The 21,610-nt window shown below is 40.9% G+C and overlaps 1 protein-coding gene across 11 annotated transcripts in view; it reads left to right on the top strand.

Annotated features, from left to right (window-relative positions):
• Positions 1 to 21,610, top strand: part of TENM2 (teneurin transmembrane protein 2) — a 2,544,132-nt gene that overhangs the window by 1,998,754 nt on the left and 523,768 nt on the right. For all 11 annotated transcript variants that reach the window (XM_073651122.1, XM_073651120.1, XM_073651119.1 and 8 more), the window contains one exon: positions 462 to 608. In XM_073651122.1, coding sequence (XP_073507223.1) covers positions 462 to 608 — 147 coding nt within the window. The remainder of the gene's footprint in view (positions 1 to 461; positions 609 to 21,610) is intronic.

Here is a 21,610-nt window from a genome sequence, read left to right as displayed (position 1 = left end):
GCTATATATTTTCCATAGACATCATGAAAACTACAGTACCCTTGGTAACAGCTATTTTGCTAATTTCTAGTAGGGAATTAATTGAAGTGTATAGCTTTTTCTTTAGTTGAATAAAAATTGTTTTCAGCTTTTGTGTTTAGTTCAATTACATGTTGCTATTAAACCAGAACTGAACAATGTTTATTTCCTACTGAGTTTTATTTTACTGAATGTCTTAGGGATGGTGCTTGCTCTGGAGTTTTTAATACAGGCAAGAGTGAAATATATTGGATTTTTAAAGTGTACAGTACATAGTTGATATGGCTGCCTAATGTTGATTTAAGATGCATCTAACCAAGCATAGCTGTGGCTGATGGAAGATCAATTTTCAGGCATGGATTCATTTTATCATCTATGCAGACCGCAGTCATCTAGTCTCGATCGCTATCTTTTATACTTATCTTTTTCCTTTCTTCAACCAGATGGCTGCCCTGATCTGTGCAATGGCAATGGAAGATGCACACTTGGTCAGAACAGCTGGCAGTGTATCTGCCAGACCGGCTGGAGAGGGTCTGGATGCAATGTTGCCATGGAAACTTCTTGTGCTGATAACAAGGATAATGAGGGAGGTGAGCAAAAGTCTTCCATTTAAAATCCCTAAAGAACAGAAGGTTATATGTTCACTTTAGATGAGAGTGATTTACTGACAAAAATCTGCTACATTTCCAAAAAATACTGATATACAAAAGTATTTGGTAAATATATCACAGTCATCAAAATTGTACTGTAATAGTTAAATCTCTACTAGTTTATTGATTTTTAACAGTATTCTGCTTTACATGCCCTCACAGGTTATTTAAAGAGATTGTCTCGGAATAGAAAAGGGGTTCATTTTTGTTTTCAGAAATGGTGCCTGTTATGTTCCCAGGCTTATCTGGCATATCACCTCATGTTTATTTTTGCTTAAATGACTGAACTACAATTATAAGAAAATCCAGATAACCTTTCTAGGACAGTATTTTGTATTCAGGAGCATTTTATCACATGCACGCAGGAGATGCCTGTTTGAAATTCTGATCACAACAGTTTTCCACTTAGATGTTGTACTTAATAGCAACCAAAGCATCTAAGCGGTTAGACAAAGGGTGAATGACTTGGTCACCCCATCACTCCCTCCCCATCACCTGAGGCCTAATGAAGGTTTTTTGCTAAAGAGGACCTGTCTCCTGGTCAAAAGTGACCAGTTTTTGCTCTCATTTTTTCCTGCTGCTTCCCTGAGTACTCCGTTATATATTTTTTTTGTAATCCACTATATGGTTCCAGAGTTATGGGCCTTTTTATTCTGTGATCATTTTTATAGTCTTTACCTATGAGTAATAATGCAGAGCAGACTAAAAACATGACCCCGGAGAATCATGTGAGTAATATCCACTTACAGGGGTTTCCCCACCAACAAAGTACATTTTAATCAATAGATCTTGGAATAATAATAATTTCCAAAATTGGATGTGTTTAAAAAATGTTTCTGTGCTGAGATAATCTTATAAATGTGCCCCAGCTGTGTACTGTTTAATGGCTGACTGACCGTACAGGAACATGGTCTGATCATACCACATCTCCTGGACAGGGGAAGAAGCAAAAGAGTATACTGACTGGACAGCATGGGATTACAGCTGATTCTTTCTGTGAGGTAAAACATTTGCTGTTTATTTTTATACATGTTTTATCTCACAGAAAGAATCACTTGCAATTTGATACTGTCCTGTCTGTATACGGTATCCTGTCTGTATACTGTTCTGCCTATATACTGTATTAGATACTGTCCTATCCTGTCTCTATACTCTCTATTGATTCCTCCGCTAGCCAAATGAATGAAATGAAATGAAATATATACAGCCAGTGTCTGATAATTGCTGTCTGCTGTTAGGTTACCTTTAACCCCTTCGCAACCCTGGGATTTTCCATTTTTGCATTTTCGTTTTTTGCTCCCCTTGTTCCCAGAGCCATAGCGTTTTTACTTTTTTGTCAATATGGCCGTGTGAGGTCTTATTTTTTGCGGGATGAGTTTTACTTTTGAATGACATTACTGGTTTTACCATATCATGTACGAGAAAACGGAAAAAAAAATTCCAAGTGCGGTGAAATTGCAAAAAAAAGTGCAATACCACAGATGTTTTTTTTTTTATTTTTTTTACCACGTTCACTGAATGCTAAAACTGACCTGCCATTATTATTCTCCAGGTCATTACGAGTTCGTAGACACCAAATATGTATAGGTTCTTTTTTATTTAAGTGGTGAAAAAAAATTCCAATATTTGCTAAAAAAAAAAAAATGGCGCCATATTCCAAGATCGGTAGCGTCTCCACTTTTTGGGATCTGGGGCCGGGTGAGAGCTTATTTTTTGTGTGCTGAGCTGAAGTTTTTATTCATACCATTTTGGGGTAGATCTGATGTTTCTATCGCCCGTTATTGCATTTTATTGCAATGTTTCAGCAACCAAAAACATAATTCTGGCGTTTAGAATTTTTTTCTCATTACGTAGTTTACCGATCAGATGTGTTTTTTTTTTATTATTTTATTTTGAATGGGGCAAAAGGGGGGGGATTTAAACTTTTATATTTTTTAAAAAATTGTAATATTTTTAAAAACATTTTTTTTTCACTCTTTGCTTGCTTCTATAGTCTCCATAGGAGACTAGAAGCAGCAACTGTCCGATCGCCTCTGCTACATAGAGGTGATGAGCAGATCACCTCTATGTAGCAGAAATGCTCCTGTGCTATAAGTGCCGACCACTAGGTGGCGCTCATAGCGATCAGCTCATGACAACCACTGGGATCTGCTGCAGACCCAGGGTTGTCATGCCCATGCATTGGTGACCCGCAATCACGTGAGGGGGTCACCGATGGGCGGGGTAAGTGACGCGCTTCCGGTGCGGCGATGTTAAATGCCGCTGTCAGAGATTGACAGCGCCATTTAACATGTTAACAGCCACGGGTGGATCACGATTCCTCCAGTGGGTGTTGCGGGCACATGTCAGCTGTAATAATCAGCTGACATGTGCCTGGTTCAGTGTGGGCTCAGCGCCGGAGCCCGCGCTGAACGGGGGGTGAGAGCCTGGTGCGTACTAATACGCCAAAGGCTGTAAAGTAGTTAAGGAAACCTCCACTAACAGGCTTCACTGAACCTGTAATATTTATATATTAGCGAGTACCTCAAAATCATATCCCCAATACACTTGTCCTTCATATTACCTACAAGACAATATAATGCAATTAAGAAGTCTTACACTGTATTGTATAAGAATTCAAGCAATCAGTGGTTTAATTTGCCTAACTTTCGCCTAAAATTTAAAAAACATTTTAAAAATGTTTAAACAATACAAAATTCAAACCTTTAAATGACCTCCACTTGGTAGATATACATTTAAAAAAAAAAAAAATAATAATAAAAGGATAAACATTTTTGCAATAGTCATGTCTGTAACTGTTGTAACTATTAAAATATATATATATACTTCTTACAGGATATTTTTTTCTATATTTGTTATTCTTTATTTATTTGTTGTGCTTGATGACAAGTTGATATCCTGATATCTGGGCATTCCTTGTGTTATAGTCTTTTGCCTGACATCCCTTTTTTATATGTTTTTTATCTTGTTTGTATGTTTAGTTTACCAATAGAGATTCATTCATTTTTACTTTGGCTGCTATACTCCTATTGTGTATGTGTGTTCCTCAAGGAGGACCTTCTATTACATGGTCAAATCTAGGTATTCTGTTAAATATTAATCTAATTGTCTCACCAAGTGAATGCGGTAAAGAAAAAAAAATTCTAGAATTCTTCTTTTTAGTTATATAGTATCCCCACACCTGCAATACAAAACAATCAAAAAGTTTTATGTACCTCAAGATAGTAGCAATAAAAAAGCATGTCCCAACATCTATGCTAAGGGTATGTGCACACGATGCAGAAATGAAGCAGAAAATTTCTGCATCATTTCTGCATCTCCCTGGCAGAAAAAACGCATGCAGATTGTGCAAGCGTTTTTCCTGCAGAATACATGCGGATCCACATGCGTTTCCGCATGCAGATTGACAGGCGCTTTCCAGGCGATTTTAGCATCACTTGGAAAGTGCTTGACAACTAGGTCACACTATATAAATCCATGCAAACAGCATGGATTTATATAGTGTGACCCGAGAGAGTGTATATACTTACCTCCGATGGCCCGCGCTGTCCTGCTCACTCCGTTCTCCCGGCTGCCGGCAACTTTGAATTGAAAGACCTGCCGACGTCAGCGTCACGTGACCCGTCACATGACTCTGACGTCAGCGCAGGTCCTTCAACTCACTGCAAGTGCCGGGAACCAAGCAGGAGCGCTGCGCGGGCCGACAGATGGTAAGTATATATATATTTTTTATTTTATTCTTGTTTTACAGCTTTTTTAATGGTACCTGGGTGTGGAGGAGACTCTCCTCTTCTCCACACTCGGGTACCATCCGCACATTAGAACGCGCCAATAACGCAAGTACAGATGCAGTCTTGCGGAATTGGCGCGTTCTAATGCAAGTCAATGGCGGCGAAAACGCCGCGTTTCCGCAAAATTAATTGACATGCTGCGGATTTTTGAGCGCAGCGTTTACGCTGCGGAAAAATCCGCATCATGGGCACAGCACATGCGGATTTCAATTGGAGAACATTGCTGCCCTTCTACCATGCGTTTTTAATGCGTTTCCGCAGCATTTACGCAACTGCAAAAACGCCGCGGAAACACATTAAATACGCATCGTGTGAACTCAGCCTAATAGTGTAAATAACAACAGAAAAAAATCATTGCAGGATTATGTTAGCAAACACAAATTCGAGAACTATACTGACTTAATTTCCCAAGTTAAGATTTAGTTCATTACAATATAGGTTAGTATAAATTTATAAATATGGCCCATCTGTTTTATATTTTAATGCACAGTAGTAGCCTAATATGTACAAATGAAATTAAATGTTTGTATGAAAAAAAAGGTAATTCTTGCCAATAATTAGAACTATAATTGCTTTACAAATAACTTATTCGGGTCTCATGATCTTCCATGCAGAAATAGATATAGGGCTTGACTTTGTTTATGTTATAAGCAGAAAAGATCAGACAGAACATCTGTTTTGGATGCCAATGTGCCATTGATATACAAACCTCTTTTTTTCCAAAATTCAGCTTCAACTAATCCATCTTATGAGCTGCCATTTGAAGCTAAAATTGCTCCTCCATGCAATCTAAATCAACAGATTGTGTTCAGGAATAAAACAAATCTGCTAAGTTCTCTCTTGTTTATGAGCTTAGATGAGAAATTTACTGATGGGAGATCAGGAAGACTCACAATGGCTTGTTATCAATGTGTTAAATTATCTGAATGCCCTGGGGAAAATAATGCATAAAACAAAACCCTTGCCCTTGTCCCTACCTCATGCTGCTGTCAGATTACATAGCAGAAACCTGCTGACATATTCCCTGTAACTATGTTGCTGTTGTTGATCTTGGCGTTTTAAAAGTTATGCTCTTCATGTGCTGCAAAAATAAAATATTAACTTTATTCTGTGGTTGACACAATTAGAATGATCAAATTTGTACAGTTTTATTTATGTTATATTGCCTTTTTACAATAATTGTACCATTTGGAAAAAAACATATTCTGAGAGCCACAATAAGCTGTGCATTTTTTCCATCAATAAAGCTATGTTAGGACTTTTTTTAGCATGACAATATGTAGATTTAATTGGTACCATTTTGTGATACATGCAGTATGATTTTTTTCACTTTTTATTACACTTTTTGGCAGTGGAAAGAATAAAAAACGGCAATCCTGATTTTTTTTACACCGTTTGCTAGTCGATATAACATGATGACAATACTAAATTTATATTTTTTTTATGTTTTACTACTTTGCCCAAAAAGCCCACAATTTGACTGCCAAATTCTGAGACCTATAACATTTTTAATTTTCTGTAAAGAAAGCTGTATGAGGGATTATTTTTAGTGGTAGAAACTGTGCCATTTTTGAGTTTTTCAAGTTTTTGATCGCTTTTAACTTTTTGGAAGGAGTGATGAACAAAATAGCAATCCTGACTTTTTTTTTAGTTTTTCTAGTGCAATTTACCATATGGGATAAACAATGATATGGTTTTATAGTATGAGTTTCCATAATTACAGTGATACCCAATTTATATAGAGTTTTTTTGCATTTTACCTCTTTTGCATAAGAAAATAACTTTTTAAATACTTTTTTTTTTTCAGGTCACAATATACTGGGAGCCATAACTTTTTCTTTTTTTATTTACAATTATATGGGATTGCCTGTTTTTGCATAGCATGCTCATATTGGTACTATTTTTTGTGTTACACACTCTACAACCTTTTGATCCCTTTTTTTGCATGACAGAGTTAAAAAAAACTATTCTGGCATTGTTTTCTTATTTTGCATTTACTTGTGGCATTGACCATGTGGCATAGATAATAATATAGTTTTATGATACGGGTTGTGACACATCTGGTAATACTAAATATGGGGCCTTTTTGGGGGCATTTGTTTTGTTCCTAACTAACTCGCCTCTTTATTGGGAAAACTCTGATTTGGGGTTTTGAAGGGGTCCACCCTTATGGACTTGAATATACAATCTTTTGATCTTATAGATAATACACTGCTCTACTATGTAAAGTATCTCAGCCTATTGGACTAACAGGAGGCCCACTTGTCTCCCTACCCAACTACAGCAAGATCTATTGGGCCTTTGAACATAGCAGATTTGGAGGCTGGGTTTAGGCCTCCGATTGCCACTGTTGCCCATCGTTCACATTGTAGCGGTGCAGATTGACTGACATAGGTTGCACTCTCCTTCTGTTGAAATCCTCTGTCTAGTATATTACTTAAAACTTGACATATGTAGAAACCTTAACTATGCATACGACTGACAAATATAATTAAAAATTAAGTTAAAAAAATCCCCAGTTTAATAAATGAATGTGATTGCCTCACCATATTGTAGTCAGGAAATTGATAATGTCAGTATCAGCAATTGAGATTTTCTCAGCATAAACCATCCCAAAGCCTTATCTTAGTTTTTTTCAATTTTTAAAGAGCCTGATTTAATGGAACTCGAACACTGTTTGTTTCGGTCCACTAGTCTAACATATGGCCAGCATTGGCTGAAAATTAAATTCTAAGTACATTTTAATAACTGAAGCCTATCCTGATTACAGACATAAAAAGCTTCTATGCTGTAGAAAGAAAAATAAAAATCATATTTCTGGGAACACCAGAACTGAATCAGTTTTGGACCACCAGGTCAAGGGTTGTTTTGCACTAGAAGATTTCTGCATTAGAAAGAAAGAGAAAATCTTTGATGGAAGCATCACTGTTTCAGTCAGGTGGAACTCTCTTTATATTGTCTTGTTTTAGTGGCAGTTGGAATGTATTTTGTAGCAGTGAAGGGTTAGAGAGAGAATAATGGATGAGTAAGCCTGATGACCTGCAAGTCTCTAGAGGCAAGTCTTGGGGTCTTGTGAGACCATCCTTCAGACACCAAAGGTGTACAAAGAAGTTTGCAGCATATACTTGCCTGTAGGTATATTGTATTATTTATACATTTATGATGCTGCGAGGACATATTTTTATAAAGTTAGAAAATCTTTCTGGAGCCATAGATTTACAAAATATAGTATTAGATTTAATTCTATTACTATTCAAGCCAATTAACTTTTCAATGTTATTGGACAGAGATTCATTTTAATTACAGTAATACTAATATTAGAAAAAAAAAAATTCAATCTGAATATAAAAAAAATATTTTAGAATTAATTTGATGTTTTGGGTTGGAATGTGTATCAAAGGTTCTTATGAAAGTACCATTCATACTTCTACCAAATGTGTTATAGTGCAGTACATTATTAAAAAATATAATGTATACTCAAACATAGTAATCGGAATCTTCAATTATCTAGACGTTTTATGTCTAGAAGAATATATCTACTTGAGTCAAGTCTACAATGGATACAAGATTTCCAACTGCTGCTTAATTTTATAGAGAGATGCTTAGTCACCTAAGGTCAGTTACATACACCAAACTACATTGCTGGCATTCTTACGAATTCTTACAGGTCACCATGTTTATGATAAATCTCTTTATAACCCTGTAATTTCCATAATTGCACTTTTTATGCTTGATCAATAGAAATTTTAATGATGTGCAAGTCATGAAAAAATGGAAGCAAATTTTTCAAAGCCTAAATTTATTCAGCATTGATTTAGCAAATGCATAAAAAAACAAGCACTTACATGCTTTGGCATGCTATCAGTAGGGTTATTAACCTCTTCACCCCAAAGCCTGTTTTACCTTCTTGACCAGGGCATTTTTTTCAATTCTGACCACTGTCAATTTATGGGGTAGTAACTCTGGAACTTTGCAATGGATCCCAGTGATTTTGAGTTTGTTTTTTTCATGACATATTATACTTCATGATAGTGCTTAAATTTCTTCAATATGAATTTCATTTAATTGTGAAAAAAATGGAAATTTGGAGAAAATTTTGAAAATTTTGCAATTTTCAAAATTGTAATGTTTATGCCCAGAAATCAGAGAGATACAGTACAGACCAAAAGTTTGGACACACCTTCTCATTTAAAGATTTTTCTGTATTTTCATGACTATGAAAATTGTACATTCACACTGAAGGCATCAAAACTATGAATTAACACATGTGGAATTATATACTTAACAAAAAAGTGTGAAACAACTGAAAATATGTCTTATAGTCTAGGTTCTTCAAAGTAGCCACCTTTTGCTTTGATGACTGTTTTGCACACTCTTGGCATTCTCTTGATGAGCTTCAAAAGGTAGTCACCGGAAATGGTCTTCCAACAATCTTGAAGGAGTTCCCAGAGATGCTTAGCACTTGTTGGCCCTTTTGCCTTCACTCTGCGGTCCAGCTCACCCCAAACCATCTCGATTGGGTTCAGGTCTGGTGACTGTGGAGGCCAGGTGATCTGGCGTAGCACCCCATCACTCTCCTCTTGGGTCAAATAGCCCTTACACAGCCTGGAGGTGTGTTTGGGGTCATTGTCCTGTTGAAAAATAAATGATGGTCCAAATAAACGCAAACCAGATGGAATAGTATGCCGCTAGTATGCCGCTGCAAGATGCTGTGGTAGCCATGCTGGTTCAGTATGCCTTCAATTTTGAATAAATCTTCAACAGTGTCACCAGCAAAACACCCCCACACCATCACACCTCCTCCTCCATGCTTCACGGTGGGAACCAGGCATGTAGAGTCCATCCCTTCACCTTTTGTGCGTCGCACAAAGACACGGTGGTTGGAACCAAAGATCTCAAATTTGGACTCATCAGACCAAAGCACAGATTTCCACTGGTCTAATGTCCATTCCTTGTGTTGTTTAGCCAAAACAAGTTTCTTCTGCTTGTTGCCTGTCCTTAGCAGTGGTTTCCGAGTAGCTATTTAACCATGAAGGCCTGCTGCACAAAGTCTGCTCTTAACAGTTGTTGAAGAGATGTGTCTGCTACTAGAACTCTGTATGGCATTGACCTGGTCTCTAATCTGAGCTGCTGTTAACCTGCGATTTCTGAGGTTGGTGACTCGGATAAACTTATCCTCAGAAGCAGAGGTGACTCTTGGTCTTCCTTTCCTGGGGCGGTCCTCATGTGAGCCAGTTTCTTTGAAGCGCTTGCCATAATACAAATTCTAGCAGTCTATTCAGTAGGACTATCAGCTGTGTATAAACCAGATTTCTGCACAACACAACTGATGGTCCCAACCCCATTTATAAGGCGAGATATCCCACTTATTAAACCTGACAGGGCACACCTGTGAAGTGAAAACCATTTCCGGTGACTACCTCTTGAAGCTCATCAAGAGAATGCCAAGAGTGTGCAAAGCAGTCATCAAAGCAAAAGGTGGCTACTTTGAAGAACCTAGAATATAAGACATATTTTCAGTTGTTTCACACTTTTTTGTTAAGTATATAATTCCACATGTGTTAATTCATAGTTTTGATGCCTTCAGTGTGAATGTACAATTTTCATAGTCATGAAAATATAGAAAAATCTTTAAATGAGAAGGTGCGTCCAAACTTTTGGTCTGTACTGTATATTAGATAGATACATACATACAGAAAGATAGATATAAATATGTGAGTGAGATATATAATCAGTGCATTGTGTGTGTATAGATTACTGTACATGTAATTTAGCAATAAATAATTCAATTCATGAAAAATATGGCACGGGATCCCCCGTAATTTTATTAACCAGCAGAGGGAAAGTGAACAGCTGGGGGCAGATGTTTATAGCCTGGGAAGAGGGTAATACCCATGTCGCTTCCCAGGCTATTAATATCAGATCACAGCTGTTTACTTAGCCTTTACTAGTTATTAAAATGGGGGTCCCCCCAAAAAATAATGTGGGGCTGCTCTATAATTAATAACATGCAAAGACTAGGCAGACATCTGGGGGCTAATACTAATAGACTAGGAAGGGGTCATGGATATTGGCCCCCTTCCAAACTACAAACATCAGCCGTCCAGCAAAGGCACATCCATAATCTAGCGCTTAGCTTCACTCTTCCCACTTTCCCTGATATGGTGACAAGTGGGGTAATAGGGATGGGGTTGATGTTAGTTTTGTATTGGCAGCTGGCATCAAGCCCAGGTGTTAGTAATGCAGAGGAATGTATAAGACACTCCCATTACTAACCCCATAGTCAAATTTTTAAATAAAATACAAACACCCAGAATAAAGTCCTTTATTTGAAATAATGACACAGACTCTTTTATTGAATCTACATTTACCAAAAAGCCTTTTACTTACTATATCGCCCAATCCATTAAAGCCCATGTCACCCGTAAAAAATAAAAAAAATAAACAACTATATTCCTCACCTGTCCCCGACAAGAAGAAGATAATAATCCATTTGTCCCGTGACTCACCTAGCTGTGCTACATCTAGATGGCATGCTGAATGGTTTCATGATGACCAAAAACAAATATTCAGTTATCCAGCATCAAGAAGTCTTCGTTAAAATCATTAATCCTTTATTGGAAAAGTATTTTAAAAATCATATGCATACGCATGGTATGATTAAGGACCATAAGGTCTGAAACGCATCTGTACATCACCTCCTCCCGTGGGGGCTGTGACTTTTCTGCATATGATTTTTAAAATACTTTTCCAATAAAGGATTCTTGATTTTAAAGAAGACTTCTGGATGCTGGATCACTCCATTTTTGTTTTTGGTCATCATGCAACCATTCAGTCTGCCATCTAGATGTAGCAGAGCTGTAGCAGAGCTAGACACGTGATTGATTTTAAAGAAGACTTCTGGATGCTGAATGACTTCTTGTTTTTTCCTGCTAATCTCCCGGGGCACTGCCGGCTGTTCCGTGCACCTGATGTCTGAGTAAGTTGATCTGACTTTTTTTCCTCTTTTGTAAAAACAAAAATGCTCCTCCACACCTTGGCCTTTTTTCACACGTATCGTTTTTGATGCGTTTTTGCATTTTTACATTGCTTTCAATGGTGAAAAATACATTCACCAGTGAATGTCATTTTAACCTTTTACTACCTTATCTGGTCATTTGGTGTGTGAGACATGATCAGACCACATCCATACAGTGCTGAAATGACATAGGAACAGCATGGGGAAGACCCCTGGAAGCATCTTCATCCCACGTCACTGCATAAAACCTTGGTCATCAGATGTGATCCTATATTACTGCGGTAATAATACAAACATTTTTGGCAACATGACAAATATAAAACTCCATTTAAAATGGGCAAGGTGCGTGGCAAGGGACAAGGAAGTGGACATAATGGTGATGGTGATGGTGCATGCAGAGGCCGAGGCCGTGGACAAGATGAAACTGTGCCTGCTGAGGGAGCACATCAAGCACCCACATCATGTTAACCTAGCTTCCTGTGCCACTTTCTAGAGGGCCGCAGAATACCACTCTTGAAGCCAGACCAGTGTGAAAAGGTTATTGGTTAGATAGCAGATAAATAGATAATGCTTCCAGTCAGTTTGCAACCATCACCACTCTGTCTTCCACATGATGGTGACTTGTACAGGAGGAGAGGGGACCCTGCCCGTGAGGGTTCACAGTCTACAAGGGATAGGTGAGGATTCAGTAGGTGAGGGTAGAGCTGGTCGTGTAGCGGTATGGTGGAGCGGTGGTTACTGCAGATTGTAGGCTTTTCGGAAGAGGTAGATCTTCAGGTTTCTTTTGAAGGTTTCCGTGGTAGGCGAGAGCCTGATATGTTGGGGTAGAGAGTTTCAGAATGGGGGGGGGATGCACGGGAGAAATCTATGCGATTGTGGGAAGAGGAGGTAAGAGGGGAGTAGAGAAGGAGATCTTGTGAAGATTGGAGGTTGTGTGCTGGTAAGTTCCGGGAGACTAGGTCCCAGATATATGGAGGAGACAGGTTGTGGATGGCTTTGCATGCCAAGGTTAGGGTTCTGAACTGGAGTTTCTGGCCAATGGGGTGCCAGTGAAGGGATTGACAGAGAGGAGAGTTCGAGGAATAGCAGGGGGACAGGTGGATTAGTCAGGCAGCAGAGTTTAGGATAAATTGGAGAGGTGCAAGAAGGGAGGCCACAGAGCAGGAGGTTGCCGCAGTCGAGGCGGGAGATGATGAGGGCATGCACAATTGTTTTTGCAGATTCTTGTTTTTGAATATGCGGATCCGGGAGATTTTTTTTACTTGGAGTTGGCATATTCCTCAGTTGTCCCTCAGCGTTCAGTTGTCCCTACCCCAGTCCTTGGAATGCAAGCGCAAATAGGCAGCCACCCACCAACAGGCCACAATACTAAACTACCACATTTCTCAACTGCTTGAACTAGAAATTTTGCCTTTTAGGTTCGTGGAGGCGGAAGCTTTCCACAACCTCATGGCGGCGGCTGTCCCTCGGTACTTGGTCCTCAGCCGCCATTTCTCCCAGTGTGCTGTCCTCGCCTTATACATACACGGGTCCCAGAACATTACCTGTATCCTCACCAAGGTAGTTACTGGGAAGGACCACCTAACCACAGACACGTGGACAAGTGCTTGTGGCCAGAGACGATACATCTCACTGACGGCACACTGGGTTAATATTGTGGAAAGCGTGACCCAGCCGGACCCTGAGACGAAACACGTCCTCTCGATGCAGAGGATTGCGGGCCCTGGGTCAATCAAGCTTCAACACAATGTTCACAAGGTAGACAGCAGTGGTGGTTTGTCTCCTAGACAACGAGCAAACTCCTTCATGATGATAGAGGCCACCATCTCCTTAGCTTGCGGGTTGTCACAAATAATTTGGAGATTCATGGCAGCTAGGGTTATGCTGTCATTTAAATGTAGTTTTTTCCTTTTGATCCAGCAAGGATTAATGTTAGTCTCTTGCTGGTAGCCTTTTGTTAACGGTCAGCTGATGTTGGTTGGTCCCACTCCCACCTCCTTTTATATAGCCATATGATCCATCAGCTGACTGCCGTTTATAGTTCATTCTTTGCTGACCTCTTTGAAGGAGCCAGTCTCTGGAGAAGCTGAGATGTTCGTTGCTACTGCAGCGGTGAAGTTATCTGTTGGAGAGATAAGTGTATTTTATGTTGTTATCTTCCCATTATTTGTCTTACCATCCATGTGTTGTCTTATTGTAGTGGTGAGACTAGTGTTTCGGTGACCTGCGCTCTAGCCAGGTTAAGTCCAGGGCCAGCGAGGGCTTAGGCACGTGATCGCCATGGGGGGAAGGATCCCTCAAGGGACAATAGGACTTAGGGACAGACACAGGTTGGTTTCAGGAGGTGTCCCTTCCCTTGTTCCCTACCGCTAGGGCCCTCCTACCCCATCTATCTCTCATTGCATTCGTGAGTTGTGCCATCTGCCGACATCCCCTTGTCATTCCGTGATACTGGTACTTTTCCGTGGGAATGAGCTTGTCTCCAACGACATGCTTTTTTATTAGCACCCACTATCAGAAGCGAAACCATCCTCATTTTCCATCTCAGGAATTTTATTTGGTACACTGGATGCCCAAACATTAGTTTCTCACAAAGGAGCTGAAGACACTGAGTGGCAGTAGGTGCAAGTTTCTCCAGCATGACCTGTTTGGTAGATATCAGAGGGAGAACAGAATTGGGCTTTGCCAAGGTGCCAGATTGAATCTTAAGTCTTATAGATTGCTGGAGCCAGTCCACAGTAAAAAAGCAGCCATAGAGTGTCCGGGAACTTTCACAGCCAGGGCTGCTTCTCGGTGAGAGTTATATTTCACCACAGCCATATTCTTTAGGTCAGTCAAAAGACTGGCATAGAGGGAAATTGTTGTTTATGTTGGCGCTATAGAAATAAAAATTATTATTATGAAGTTTGACCAACCAGTAATTACTGTAGCCCAAAATGCGTACAATGCGCGGGTCACCGTAAAGGCAGCAGAACATAAATATGCCGTGTGTGCCAGACTGCGAACAGCCAAGACTTCCCTGTCCTCACCAAGAGGACGACTGTCCATGTTCTCCTCCTCCTCATCCTCCTCCTCCTCATTATCACCCAATGATGAGATGAGGCTGGGTTGTGTAGCATCACCCTGTATAGTTCCTTGCTCCACATGCAATGCCTCCCCTTTAATTGTGAGCAGCGAGCGTTTCAGTTGACAGAAAAGTGGGATGGTGACAATAATTATGGCATCATCATCGCTCACCATCTTTGTGGAGTCTCCCAAGTTTTGGAGGATGGCACAGATGTCAGACATCGATGCCCACTCATCAGCTCTTATGTGTGGAGGCTTACCTGAATTCCAGCGGACATGTTGAAGCTGCCCTCTGCTGCTCACAAATCCTTCCCAACATCCGCAATGTTGATTTCCAACGTGTGGTCACATCGCACACCAGTCGGTGAGCTGGAAGCTGCAAATGCTTCTGAAGCACTGCCAGGGTGGCGTAGCTGACTTTCACAAGGTAGATGTTATGTTCTGCTACCAAAGCTAAGGAAAGAGAGGAGATCTGTCCCTACTATAAGACTCAACTGAATCCCTACGATGTAACAGGGAACCTGATCCTGCGATCAGACCTGCTAAAGTCCTAATCTAGTCTGTACGGAGACCTATAGATTTGGGGAGGGAATCCCTACAAGTACTAAGGACTGGGAGGAATATGGGACACCTCCTAACAGAAATAGTAGCAGACAGACGAACAAACAAAATAGATAGAACATAGAGGTCCGTAGACCAAGCAAACTAACAGAGTTAGATACAGAGCACAGGCTAGCTAGAAAAAAGATATACAATGAAGTCCAGCAAAGCCAGAAGGGCGGAGCAGGATTAAATAGGCCAACAAGGTCATGTGACCAGCAAAGGAAAAAAAACCTAACAGCAAGGTTCTAACAGTACCCCCCCTTCTAAGAGGATCCTCCGGATCCCCTAGGACCAGGCTTATCAGGAAATCTCCTGTGAAACGCTCTGATAAGTCTGGACGCGGAAACATCATCTGACCTCACCCAAGAGTTATCCTCGGGTCCGAAACCTTTCCAGGCCACAAGATACTGCAAACTACCTCTATACCGTCTAGAGTCAAGGATGCGAGAAATTTCATATTCCCCGTCCTCCACCACCGGAGGAACAGAGGCAGAGGCGTCACCATCCGACACAACAGCTTTTTTTAACAGAGAGACATGAAAGACCGGATTAATTCTCCAGGAGGTAGGAACCTCCAACCTAACAGCAGATTGGTTGACAACCTGAAGCACCTTAAAGGGCCCTACAAACTTGGGACCCAATTTCTTAGAAGGAATCCTCAACCGCAGATTCCTAGAGGACAACCAAACCATGTCACCAACAGCGAACAAAACCTCCTGTCGTTTCCTATCAAAGTAGTCTTTAGATTTTCTGTTGGCCTCCTGAAGATTACCACGCACATCCGTCCAAACTCTTTCCAAATCACCGGAAAAATTCTCCTCCTCAGGCACGGCAGATCCCAACTTGGAGAACGACCCAAACGACGGATGTCTCCCAGAACAACAAAAAAAAGGCGAACAACCAGCAGAAGAAGATGTATGATTGTTCAGAGCAAATTCGGCAAGTGGCAGAAACTCAGACCACCCCTCTTGATTGTCTGCCACAAAACAACGCAAGAACTGCTCAACATCCTGGTTTTTCCTTTCTGTCTGGCCATTAGATTCAGGATGATATCCGGACGAAAACGACAAATGAATTCCCAACCTGTCACAAAAGGCACGCCAAAAACGAGCCACGAACTGAGGACCCCTATCAGAAACAATGTCAGTAGGAACGCCATGAAGTCTGACAATTTCCTTGACAAAGGTCTTAGCGAGAGTTTTAGCGCAGGGCAGTTTGACGAAGGGAACCAAGTGACACATTTTGCTAAAACGGTCCACGACCACCCAGATGACAGTAAAACCCTCAGAGGAGGGAAGGTCAGTTATAAAGTCCATAGCCAAATGTGTCCAAGGAGCACTGGGGACCTCCAAAGGACAAAGCAACCCCGCAGCAGGAGTATGTGAGGACTTAGATCTAGCACATATAGTACATTGGCGCACCCACTTAATGACTTCCTTCTGCCATCCAGGCCACCAAAAACTGCGACCCACCAGTCTCTTGGTCTCAGAGATTCCGGGATGACCTGCCAACCGAGATTCGTGACACTCAACAAACAAATCTCTCCTAAAGGTCCCAGGCACAAACAACCTCCCATGAGGAGTGTTAGATGGGGCATTCTCCTGAGCTTTAAGAATCTCATCTTCCAAAACGGAGTCTAAAGCAGCTATCACAACACCTTCTTGTAAAATGTTTTCCTCTTTCTCAGCACCGACTATGGGAGAAAAACTGCGAGACAAGGCATCCGCCTTAACATTCTTAGTACCAGGGATGTAAGTAACGGAGAAATTAAACCGCGAGAAAAACAGTGCCCACCTAGCCTGACGGGCATTCAGGCGCTTGGCAGCGTCAAGATATATCAGATTTTTATGATCCGTAAGAACCTGAACGGGAAATTCCGCACCTTCCAAGAAGTGGCGCCAGTGTTCAAATGCGAGTTTAATAGCCAATAATTCCCTATTACCAATATCGTAATTCAATTCAGTCTCCGAAAATTTTTTTGAAAAAAATGCACAGGGATGTAATCCATCCCCGTTATCCTGAGACAATACTGCGCCAACCCCCACAGAGGAAGCATCAACCTCAACCAAAAACGGCCTAGTAACATCAGGCTGCATAAGGATGGGAGCAGAGGTGAACCTCTCCTTGAGATACACAAAAGCTTCAATGGCCTCAGAAGACCACTGAACCGCATCAGCACCTTTCCTAGTGAGATCAGTCAGAGGTTTGACAATACTAGAAAAATTTTTTATGAATTTTCTATAGTAATTGGCGAAACCCAAAAACCTCTGTATCGATTTCAAACCAATAGGCCTAGGCCATTCCTGCACAGCCTGAACCTTAACCGGATCCATCTCAAAACCTTTGCTGGAGATAATGTAGCCCAAAAAACTAATTCTCTGTACAGCGAACTCACATTTCTCCAGCTTAGCAAAAAGCGAATTGTCCATTAATAACTGTAATACCTCACGTACGCTCCGCCAATGAGACTCCAGATCTGGCGAATAAATCAAAATGTCATCCAAATACACAACCACATTTTTACCGATCAAAGGTCTAAGGATGTCATTAATCAGATTCTGAAAAAATGCAGGAGCATTAGTAAGACCAAAAGGCATAACCAGATTCTCAAAATGACCCACAGGAGTGTTAAAAGCAGTCTTCCATTCGTCACCCTCCTTCATGCGCAACAGATTGTATGCCCCCTTAAGGTCAATTTTAGAGAACCACTTGGCCCCCAATAACTGGTTAAACAGATCAGGAATCAATGGCAGTGGGTAAGGATTGCGTACCGTAATTTTGTTAATCTCACGAAAATCCAGACAAGGACGTAAACCGCCGTCCTTTTTTTTTACAAAAAAAAATCCAACCGCCACAGGAGACTTAGAGGGCCTAATGTGACCGGCGGCCAAACTTGTCTGTATGTATTCCTCCAAAGCCTTCCTCTCAGGAATAGTAAGGTTAAATAAACGACTTTTAGGAAGAGTCGCTCCAGGGACAAATTCAATAGAACAATCATAGTCTCTATGGGGAGGCAAAACCTGCGATTCTTTCTCAGAAAAAACTCTCCAAAAATCCTGAATAGGAACAGGTAATTCTCCCCTATCCAAAGCTGCAATACGCCCGTTACAACACTTGTCATAACATTTATGGCTCCAGGATTTAATTTCACTGGTAGACCAATCCAGTACAGGATTGTGAAATTTTAACCAGGGCAATCCCAATATTACTGGAGAAGGCAAGTTATTCAACACTACCAAATCCAATTTCTCATGGTGAACACCATTAATAGTGAGAGGAAATTCACTGACCTTGAGAGTAATATTCTTCAAAGGGGAGCCATCCACAGAAACCACAGCCATGGGGGATGATAAAGGTTCAGGTTTTAAATTGAGTTTTTCCACGAATCCCCCATCAATAACATTCAGTGTAGACCCGCAATCAACAAACACCCGAAATTCCATTAATTTTTCCTGAGCAATCGTGGAAGCAGCTAAAAATATACCCTTGGAATTTAAACAGGCAATACGGGCGTGACTGACCATTTTTTTTTCTTTCTTCATACGAAGCTCACAGCCTTTAATCAAATGACCAGATTTCCCGCAATAGAAACACAAGCCTTCTGAAAAACGACGGTGTTTTTCTTGAGAGCGAGGTGCCACCGATCCAATCTCCATCGGTTCACCACTGTTAGTACACACATTATCATAACCAGAAACGGACATAGCAGAGGATTTGCTCTCATTAACCCTTGCACGCAGTCTCCTATCCACCCGTATAGCTAATTGCATAGCCTGTTGCAAATCCTCAGGTGTAGGATAAGCAATTAGCAGGTCTTTAACCTTTTCACTGAGCCCAGCAAGAAATAGACTTTTCAGAGCAGAATCGTTCCACCCTGTTTGAGTGGACCAACGACGAAAATGTGTACAATATTTTTCCATATTACCTGATCCTTGTTTTAAACGTCTCAACTCAGTCTCAGCTGATGCGACACGGTCAGGATCATCATATAATAGTCCTAAAGCAGAAAAAAAACTATCCACTGATCTGAAGCATGTATCACTAGGTTGCAAAGAAAAGGCCCACTCCTGAGGCTCTTTGCGCAAAAGTGACATTATGAACCCTACGCGCTGGGATTCATCCCCAGAGGACTTGGGTCTCAAACGAAAATACAATAAGCAAGCATTTTTAAATGAAAAAAATTCTCGATGTTCACCAAAAAATAAATCCGGCAAACATACCTTAGGCTCCAAGAAATGTGCTCCAGGACAGTTACTCACGTGCTGACGGAGCTCGGCCACTTCCAGAGAGAGTCCCTGCAGGTGTTTAGCCAAATCCTGAACCGACACCATGATGGAACAAAAAAAAATCTTTCCTTAGAGAATTTACTGGCTGGACTTACTGTTATGTTCTGCTACCAAAGCTAAGGAAAGAGAGGAGATCTGTCCCTACTATAAGACTCAACTGAATCCCTACGATGTAACAGGGAACCTGATCCTGCGATCAGACCTGCTAAAGTCCTAATCTAGTCTGTACGGAGACCTATAGATTTGGGGAGGGAATCCCTACAAGTACTAAGGACTGGGAGGAATATGGGACACCTCCTAACAGAAATAGTAGCAGACAGACGAACAAACAAAATAGATAGAACATAGAGGTCCGTAGACCAAGCAAACTAACAGAGTTAGATACAGAGCACAGGCTAGCTAGAAAAAAGATATACAATGAAGTCCAGCAAAGCCAGAAGGGCGGAGCAGGATTAAATAGGCCAACAAGGTCATGTGACCAGCAAAGGAAAAAAAACCTAACAGCAAGGTTCTAACAGTAGACAGCAGTGGTGGTTGGTCTCCTAGACAATGAGCAAACTCCTTCATGATGATGGAGGCCACCATCTCTTTACCTTGCTGATACTTTTCTGTGGGAATTAGCTTGTCTCCAGCCAGCCAGGAATATCCAGTGAATGGCATGCCATGGTTTGGTATTAGTACCCAGTACTAGAAGCGAAGCCATCCACAATTTCCATGTCAAAAATTTTATTTGGTAGCCTGACTGCCCAACGATTAGTTTCCCACAAAGGAGCTGACGACACTGAGTGACAGTGGGTGCAGGTTTCTCCAGCATGACCTGTTTGTTAGATATCAGAGGGAGAACAAAAGTGGGCTTTACCAAGGTGCCAGATTGCTCTTAAATCTTATAGATTGCTGCAGCCAGTCCACAGTAAAAAAAAATCAGCCATAGAGTGTCCGGTAACCTTCACACATACTTTTCTTAGCCAGGGCTGCTTCTTGATGAAAGTTGTATTTCACCACATCCATATTCTTTAGGTTGGATGAAAGGACTGGCATAGAGGGAAACTGTATCTACTCCAGCTGTCATTTCTCCGCCACAAGGTTCCGGCCATTGTCACACAGGACCATGCCTGGCTAATATGCTAATGACATATTGAACCAGCAGGGTGATTTTGTAAAGCAATGGGAGACCAACAATGCCACCTCCCCCTGACCTGTGAATGAGGAGAGGGACTTTTAAATATCACAGCCAGGAGAGACACTGGGTAGATGCTGTGTGGGACAATGACTTGAGGACAGCATGTCAGAGAGAATGGGAGAAAACTGGATGACTTTGGAAATACCGCTGGAAGGAATATATATATACGGAGAAGCATATGGATTATTTTATCCTCTGTCTGCTGGATTGTTGGACTCTCATCTCCCAGGACATTTATCCTGTTACTGAACTGCATTCATGTTTCTGGACTATTTTTATCCTCTGTCTGGTGGATTGTATTTGGACCTTTCAGTTTTGCCTATAATAAAGGTCTTGGGATTGTTCACTCTTCTCTTGCTCTGTTGATTGTGTGCTGTTGGTGAAGGACCCCGTGACATTGTCATTTCGGAGATGGAGGCTGAAGAGGAGGAGGTGCAGGAGCTGTACACTGTGTTCCAAATTATTATGCAAATAAAATTTTCTCAGATTTTCCCAAATTACCTATATGAATTGCAGTCACTGTAATTTTCCAGTCAAATAACTATTAACTTAATTTGGAACACAGTGTAGAATGTGATTACATTGAGTTTACATTGGCGAGTCTGGTTTTTATACCAAAGATCCTCCTGTGTTTTATAGTTTGTTTTTTTTATGTCTCTTCAAATGTGTATTGGAGTGCATCCTAATTCTTGGCGGCCCTTGAAATTACTGCATACACAATAACAGTATAGGAGATCCACTCCTTAATAATGGGAAGGACAATTCAAATAGATTCAATATTCTAGAATATTACCTGTCTTATCTGAAATTCGTTCACAGATGACCTATCACAGTATGGATAGTGTATTATACCGATCCAGGTATTATTGCCTTATACTGTGTGCTGCTGGTGCTGCAGAAAAAGATACAAATCTATTCTGTTCCATATTGATACCCATGTTAGATGCATTTACAATAGGGTCAGGTGCTGATAGGTGGTATCATCAGCTCGTGATGAA

Source organism: Phyllobates terribilis, unplaced genomic scaffold (genome assembly GCF_046119375.1).
Source record: "Phyllobates terribilis strain yellow unplaced genomic scaffold, ASM4611937v1 Scaffold_11__3_contigs__length_659146591, whole genome shotgun sequence".
In the NCBI taxonomy this organism is placed as follows: Eukaryota; Metazoa; Chordata; class Amphibia; order Anura; family Dendrobatidae; genus Phyllobates; species Phyllobates terribilis.
This window is presented reverse-complemented; position numbering and strand designations above follow the sequence as displayed.